We start from the raw sequence: 8,257 nt of genomic DNA, 5'->3' as shown, positions 1-8,257 counted from the left end.
CTGGGCCCGGCGCCCAGCGCGCAGACGGTGGCCGGTTCCAGGAGCCCCAGCTCCCTCCACGTGTCCTGTCTTCCCAGCAGCCTCCTCTGCAGCCTCGGGAGGAAAACCTCCTGACAACTCGCGGTCTGCGGACTACGACTCCCAGGAGCTCCGCGCCGCGGCTCTCCCCGCCCCCACCTCCCCGGGATACGCAGGCGCCCTGGGCTCCGTCAACCAGCCGGGCTGATGTCGCCTGGATGTAGTTTCTTCCGGGATTTGTAGTTTTTCTGGAGCTACCCGGGCCGTCCGTCAGATATACAAGAACTACAAGTTTCGGCGGCCCCAGCGCTACGAGCCCGATCACGTGGCGAGGGCCGACCGGGCGTGCGTGCCGCCGTTGATCCGGTGCTGCAGTGAGGAGGTGCTTCTTGCCCGTGTTGTGTGTGTGTGTGTGAGTGAGAGAGCGAGTGAGTGAGTGAGTGAGTGTGTGTGTGTGGGGGACTCGGCTTGTTGTTGTCGGTGACTTCCCCCTCCCCTCCACCCCTTCCCCTCCCCTCCGCCGCTGCAGTGGCCGCTCCCTGGGCCGTAGGAAATGAGCGATAACGATGACATCGAGGTGGAGAGCGACGTGAGTCCTGGGGCTTCTTCCTTCCAGTGCGGGTTGTCAGGCGGGGACAGCGGCCAGGGCTCTCAGCGGGGCGACAGCGGGAGGGGACCGGGCCGCCGCCGCCTCCTTCCCCTTCCCCTTGGGGCCAGGACTGTCTCCGTCGCGTTCCCGGTTCGCTCCCCTCCGGCTCCTGGCTGGAGCGGCCTCCTGGGACTGGAGGTGGGGGGAAGACACGCGGCCTCTGGGACCCCCACCTTCTCCAGCGAGGGAGGGTGCTGCGGCCTCCCCCTCCCACCTTCCCCTGCTCAGGATTCGGGGGACAAAGATGGGGGGCGCCCGGGATCCCATTGTCCGGATCCAGGGGAAGGGGACTGCGCTCAAGACCTGCCCCTTCGGATCGCGATTCTCTCCTCCCATGACCCGCGGATCCTGGGGAGCGAGGAAGGGCGGAGAGGGGTTGAGGGTGCCTAGATGCCCGAGCTGGGTCTGCAGGGAAGAGACAGTGCTCGGAACCCCTCTGGTCCCGGTCGGATCCCGGAAGGAGGGGCGGCGCTCAGGACCCCTCTACCTTGCTACCGGATCCCGCTGAGGGTGGAAGGGTGGGGGCAAGGGGTGGGGAGGGAGGAGTGGGTGTCGGGCTGACTCCCCACCCGCCGCTTCCTCTGCCGCCGGCATTTTCTTTCTTATTATTGAATGTTAAGTGTAAAAATAACTTCTATATTTTCTATTTTTTTTTTTCTCTCTTATTCCAGGAAGAGCAACCGAGGTTTCAATCTGCGGTACGTCTCCTACTCTCCATTTCATTTTTATTTCCGTTCAGTTCTATTCCTTTTTGGGGTCAGAGAGAAAAAGAGATCGTTCTATTACTTTTAATATTGTAGTAAACTCTAAAGTTAACCATTAAGGTGAGGCGGGGCCTGGTTCTGGAGGGCGGGGGTGTTGCAGATCCCATAATTCTAGATGCTCAGGTGATAAGTTCAGTGACTCTAGGTGAGTGAGAGGAGCTGTATGCAAAGAATTGAATTGTTCTGTAGTTTTCAGATAGGGGATTCAGCTGCCACTATGTAAGTGGAAATGAGAAATGCAGCATTTTGAAGTCATTGGTAGTATTATTTAAGGGCAAAGTGGTTAAAAGATTTACTTAGGACCAGGTAGGTTTTAAACCATATCTGCATAATTGTGTGAAGCTGAAGCCACATGTAATAATCGCCTTTAACCAAGTCATGTGACTGATGTAGACCCGTAGAATCTAGCACAACATGGTATTCTAATGCAAAAATTGGAAATGTGGAAGAGCCAAATGTTGCATCATGAGAGTGTCACATACAGTTGTTATGGTCTGACTCTGTATTTGAAGAAGAGGTATAAAGAAAACTAAAAAATAGTTGAAGAAAAGTGGCACTGCAGAGACAGTTTTGCTGAAAGGTGGTGGATGAGACCATGTAATTTTATCAATAATTTCTTAGGGTTTTGATATTAATGTTCTCAGTAGATGGTTCTGTGGATTTAGATAAGCACTAATTTCATGTCTTTGGAGTCTGAGACAGTAATATGGGTGTTTCATGAATAGATTAGAGGGAAAAAAATAATACGCATAGAATAAATCAGAATCAGAGAGGGGAAGAGAAGTGTATCAGAGTGTCTAAAATTTGACAGTTGGGAACAGTAAGAAGTGTATAGAATAGGGGTAAAAAATTCGAATGCTCATGGGGGGCCATCAAGAATAAAGAAGAGGGAAGAGGTGAGGCCTTGGGGTACTGAAGGGCAGTGCCTCCTCTAAAAAGTCAGTCACTACTAAATTCCAGTGGTTTGTTATGTAGGAGTAAAGGATCACTATTGCCAGATCTTCCTGTTTTTTAAGAAAGACGGCCGGGCATGGTGGCTCACACCTGTAATCCCAGCACTTTGGGAGGCCAAGGTGGGAGGATCACCTGAAGTCAGGAGTTCAAGACCATCTTGGTGAACATGGTGAAACCCCTGTCTCTACTAAAAATACAAAAAATTAGCCAGGCGTGGTGGCAGGCACCTATAATCCCAGCTACTCTGGAGGCTGAGGCAGGAGAGTTGCTTGAACCCAGGAGGCAAAGGTGACAATGAGCCATTGCACTCTAGCCTGGGAGACAGAGCAAGACTCCATCTCAAAAGAAAAAGAAAGAAATCCAAAACTCTATATGTTATTTTTCTGATTTTTAAAATGTTGTGTGGAACAACTCTTTGGGGGCTTGTTAGAATTTGCAGGATGTCACTTTGATACCTCTGGTATAAGAACTTAATAACCACAGGATAAAGGCAAGCCATCTCAGTTGTACCTGCTCTTCATTAGAGTAAGCAAAGATTGTACAGGTTGTCTAAGCAGATAGGTATTAAGAAAACTTATTTATTGAGAGCTGATATTTCCATAAAATCCTGGGATGTAGTTGTTCCAGAAGTCTTAAAAATTATCCCTGGATAATAGTCATTAAAAATAATTTGTTTTGTTGTATTTATCTTTGAAGTATTCTCATATACATATATTTGAAAATCGAATTCCTTTTTTTTCATTTACTTTTATTCTTCATGTTTGGGGCCTAGTCTGTTTCAAATATTTTTTTTTCCCCTGCAAGTCTCCAGTTGTAAAATCTGCCAGTGCTTAATCAGGTTTGGAGGGTAAGGATCATTTAGGCTTCCTTTGCAGAATTATCCTTTTAATTGAAATTATATTGACTTCCCAGTAAGAGAAAAGGGTTTTTTTTTTTCTTTTTTTGGTGACATTTTGGCTCACAGGTCTTGAAAGCTTCTGCCTTTCAAAATATTTGTCCACATGAGTGTTAATGTAAATTTGTTTATTAAATTATTGCTGTGTTTCCGCTTTCCTGGAATGCTAATCTCATTGTTTTGTCTAGATATTTTTAGTTTACTATTAAGGTGCCTAGAATTTTTCCTTTTGATTTTGGGGGTAGGCAAGGGAAGTTGGTTTGACACTTTGTTTTTAATTTAACACATCTATTTATTGAGATTTCTAAGTATTGTCCCGCACAGTATAATTATAGCAGCATGGAGAGAAAAAGCAGATGTGTTAGACAAATTTTATAGCATATCAAACAACTATTGTGAATGTGTAGGGTAAAAAGGATTCCATTTTTCCGCCTCTGTGAATGCATCTGCTTACTTCTCAAAATTTAATATAGATAATAAATATATATATATTTTTAATTTGGGAGAAAGCCATTCTTAAGTTTTGCCTTAGAAAAAAGGTTTAAAAAAAGATGTGGACTGTGAACAACCAAATGCTTAGGTATTTACGACTACAGAAGAAGTTGAAAAAAGTTATTTGAAAAAGGTTCTGTGGATCCTAATATAAAAACATTCATGTGTGTTTTCTAATGTCGCTACGATATCTAGGCCTTACTGCATGAGAAATATAAGATACTGAGAACAGAGTTAGGAAGTTAGGCTAACTCTAACAGAAAGTGAAACTGATTTGGCAAATATTTTTTTATGTTGCTTCAGTACAAACGGAAAACAGCTTCTCCAGTGACCAGTAAGCTTTGTTAAAGGAAATAATCCCAAAGAATATTCTTATTACTAAATTCAACACATTGCAGAATCCCACTGGTGTTATCTTATTTGTATTATATTTTGGAGGGAAATAGTTGTTTTTTAGAGATAAATTTCTGGGTCAGTTATATTATATGCAAGGACTTCCTTTTGCTTTATTTCTGTTTGGGAAATTTCTTTAGGAAAGAGTGAACGTATACCAGAAATGTATGGGTTAGTGTGTTGGTCAGGAAATGCAAGTTTTTTTTCCAGTCACCGCCATCCTTCATGGCATCTGAATGAGTTGCACTTACAGTATACCTATTAGGGGTTTGAAAACAGATCTGTGCAATTTCACTTCTGGACCTTTCTGGTATGAAATAGGTTTAACTTCGTAGAGCTCTTTGCTTCTTTAGGAATTCAGAAGAGAACGAGCTTGGTCTCCTCTGAGATTGGAATTCACTCAGGAAACTACTGTCTGTTTTACCTGTAGTCAGTTGCATGGCAAAAGTGCTGCACGATGCATGTACTTTTTCTCTGCTTAGAGTGTTGACAGTGATAACAGAAATGCCAAAGTTAGTTCCTAAACGTGCCTGTGTTAGAGTAAAACTTGTTCTTATGTCTAAAAGAATTTTTTCAAGATGCCAGTAATGGTGAAATAGTTGGTCAAAGAATTCAACTTGGTTTTTAATTAAAATTTCCTGACCAAGGCATCCTTCTCTGAAATGGCTGTAGTATGAGGCCCTGTTTGCATAATAGCATTCCACAGTTCTTTTAGGCACCAAATGAAAAAAGTTTTGAAAACAAATACATACATTAGATAATGTTGGAAATATATACCAGGTAGTCATCTACAAGCAGGACAGGTATTGGAAAATTAAAATTGATGTCTTTCTGTTAGGGAGCTTAGTGAGTTTATCCCATTCTGGCTGCCCAGTATTTTATAATTTTTGGGTTGATTAAAATGAAGATTTTAAGTTGCTTAGAAATCGAACGTTGTCCTATCTGATCCTTATCTATCAGAAGTAAGAAATAGATCTTTTCTGATGAGAACTTTGGGCCTGTTTATTCTCAAGTGTCCTTAGTCTCTAATGAGAATAGCTTGATAGGAATCATGAGCAACACTAGCTTCCCTCTAAAATACAACTTTCGCATTTTGTAAAGATAGTAAATATTTAGTGGGCAACTAATTCTCTATATGCTGAGAATTTTCCATATTAGAATTGAGATGATTCCCCTTATAGGTGGGGTTAGCTGTCAAGTAGCCTGCAAGACATAGCATTGTTCTGGAGAACCTTGTGCATCCTGCAATAATGAGCCATTTATTTCCCCATGCTGTTTGCCTAGAACTTGGAGGAAATAAGTTTACTGACTGATGTGATGCCTTGAACAAAGATGCAGTCTCTGTGCAGTAAGTTGGAAGGAAATAATTTTAAGGGATTTCCCAGAATTTTGAATAGACCTCCTTAGCTTAGATGACTTCTTGCCAGTGTAACGATTTCTTGGCTAACAAAATAATGTTTGCCTTCAACATCTAACACTTAAGATACATGTGCTTGGTAGTGTCAAAGGTGGACAAATTGTAGGTGAAGATTTTTATTCTGGCTACCAGTGTGGAAAGTTGGGTAGAAATATAATGGAGAGGCTGAATAAAAACCTTGGCATAGATGTCAAAGCTGGAAGTGATTTGGTGTGGGAGTTTCTGTTGAGCATCTGTGGACCACTGTATAGCCCCTTAGTGTTTCTGTTAGGGATGCCCTGGAGGAAGGGTTTTCTGGCAGAAGTCCATATGTACAAATCCAGTATACTTGAAGAGCGGGCAGTGTCTAGCCACTGTTCCCATAGGATGTATAGGGGAGCCTGCTGTATAGTCCAGGAATATCTCTGTTGTCTCCTAGAATAAGGCCTAATTAATTCCACACGGGGGCTTTCCGTACCATTCGTTTTTATTATTAAACATCAGTCTCAGTACAGGCTCATCTGAGTAGAGTTTTTTTTTTGTTCAAGACAATTGTTTGGCCCCGTTTTTTAAAACCAGTTTTGCATTTGTGGGAGGATATTAGATGCCTTACACTGGGAGTTTTCACCCAGTTTTTCTTCTTCAACTCTGAAATCTTGGCCCTCTCAAAAAGGTTTGCCAGCAAGTGAAGAAAGTTAACAAGGCAGTGATAAAGCCTGCAAACCAGCCCTCCAGTGGGGGTGGGGATGAGGTGCAGGCAGCGTTATCCGGCTGGGTGGATCTGTGGTTTGGAAATGTTTTCCAAAGAGCATTCTCAGCCTTGTGTAAAGGTTTTTCGGGTTTTTTTTGTGCTCTTCCAAAACACTAGTGATATCATTTAATTCAGATTTGCCTGGAATTAGGCTTGTCAGTTGTGCATGTTTTTAACTTGTTCTTTTAAATTAGACTTGGGGAAGAGAAAATATATCCTTGCCGTTGTCTCTGAGAGGTTTAAAATTGACTCCAGTAGTAGCTCAGGGATGGACATGGCAGCAGGGATTGGTCTAAGATTCCACTCTTCTACTAGTTAAATTGGGCCTGGAACCACTACAGAAATTCCATCCACTACGTTGAGAACAACAGTCCCCAGCCCAGGCTTTCTACCAGGCAGTGGACTGCTGCCTTTCCTTGTTGAGCCAACTTCTCAAACTTGGCTGGCTCCTCAGATGAGAAGCCAAGATTTCTACTCATGGTCTACAGCCAAGTTCACTTACAATCCTCTAACCGAGAGACTTGTCCATTTGAGTCCTTTCAGAGTTCAGTGAATGGGAGGTGGGGTAGTGCACTGTGGGGATGATTTTAGTGTTAGATTATACTTAGCTCCACCCCTCTAGTGCAGGTCCATGTGAAACAAGTGCAACTTCATTCTAGCTACTTGAGATTTGCAGGGCTCTCCCAGAAAGAAAACAGACAATTATAATTTTATTTGTATCAACAAGAGGGATTATGGGTAATTCTGGTGCACAGCTCTTAGCTGGGAGGAGGGCCAAGAATCGGGGTGATTTAGACAGGAGTATCTTGGGCTGCTCTGGGGACCAAAGATGGGTGATTAATTTGCATGTAAATAAACCACCTTAGGTAGTATATAGCAAACAGGAGTGGCAGACACATGCCAAATACTGTCTCTTGGCCTTTAAGCTCCTTAGGTATAGTCCCAGCCCAACTTATCTTTATGTAAATGATCAGAGGGAACAACAGTAAGTTCAAAAAGACTAGATACTTAAATATGTTTAATTCTGTTGAGCTATTTCACACTACTGTTAGAAGGCATCTACAATTTTGCTGTGAAGTTGTATGATACAGAGTACTTACCTCTAGCCTTAGGTAGTTACCTGGTGTTCCAAGCTTGACTGTCCTCTCAGTTTCTCCATAATATTCCATATGTCACTATAGTTCAGTAAACATTCCTTTTACAGTGAATCCAGACTTAACAAGATTAGGATAGCTTTAGAAGTGCTCCAGGCATATGCCCCAAAAAGAGAAATCTGCTACGGAGAACCATGGTTGTCATGGGAACCACATGTCCAGTTCAACAGAGCTGTAGGTGAGGTGTTGTGCTTAAGAGACCAGGAAGTAACTCAGATGACCTCAGGAGCTCCAGCCTCCTCTTCCTCTGTAATGACTAGGACTTTCAGGATGAAATAATAGGAGAATTTCAAATCCTTTCATTTTCACAACTCTTGATAGTAGATTTTTGTCTGTACATCTTTGTCTAGTACAAGGATTCATATGAGGCAGTATTATTCTTGTGCCAAGCCAAGTTATTTACTCTTGTTCCATTTTTTAAATTTCTGGCCCTCTGTCTGGGTAGATTTAAACTACCTGAACTTCTCATATACAAACTTGCTCTCTGGGTTAGCTCCGTGGAGTCTTGTGTGTTCAAGGTGAATGTTCAGAGTATAATTTCCATAATTCCCAGAGTGTAGGTGTGATGAAGTTCTTCTTGCTTTGGGTTGCTTGTGTTCCACTTGGAGGGGATACTGCTCTGATGGGACCTGCCGAAGTGCTCTTACTGTGCTCTCCAGCACTATCTCTTCTGCTTGAAGCCAGAACATTTTGCCATTCCTGATTTCGTGTTGGCAGTTTTGGTCCATCTCCAGCTGGCTGTTCTTTGTGATTCCAAGCAAACTAAGACTTTGACTTGGATATTTAGATCC

General features: G+C 43.0%; 1 protein-coding gene across 6 annotated transcripts in view; it reads left to right on the top strand.

Moving 5' to 3' along the window:
- Positions 1-365: 365 nt before the first annotated feature.
- Positions 366-8,257, top strand: part of MAX (MYC associated factor X) — a 28,714-nt gene continuing 20,822 nt past the window's right edge. The window contains exons 1-2 of one of the 6 annotated variants that reach the window (XM_064374943.1): positions 372-607; positions 1,339-1,365. Coding sequence is in view for 4 of the 6 variants with exons in the window: in XM_064374944.1 (XP_064231014.1) it covers positions 572-607; positions 1,339-1,365 (63 nt within the window). In the remaining 2 variants the exon portion in view is untranslated. Of the gene's footprint in view, positions 608-1,338; positions 1,366-8,257 lie in introns of all 6 variants that reach the window. The other 5 variants (XM_064374944.1, XM_012464154.2, XM_021669063.2 and 2 more) reach the window with 5 other exon arrangements.

The sequence above is a fragment of the Aotus nancymaae genome, unplaced genomic scaffold (genome assembly GCF_030222135.1).
Source record: "Aotus nancymaae isolate 86718 unplaced genomic scaffold, 86718_ANA_hifiasm-v0.15.2.pri h1tg000011l, whole genome shotgun sequence".
NCBI classification, from domain to species: Eukaryota; Metazoa; Chordata; class Mammalia; order Primates; family Aotidae; genus Aotus; species Aotus nancymaae.
The sequence above is the reverse complement of the archived record's forward strand: the minus strand, read 5'-3'. Positions and strand labels throughout refer to the sequence as shown.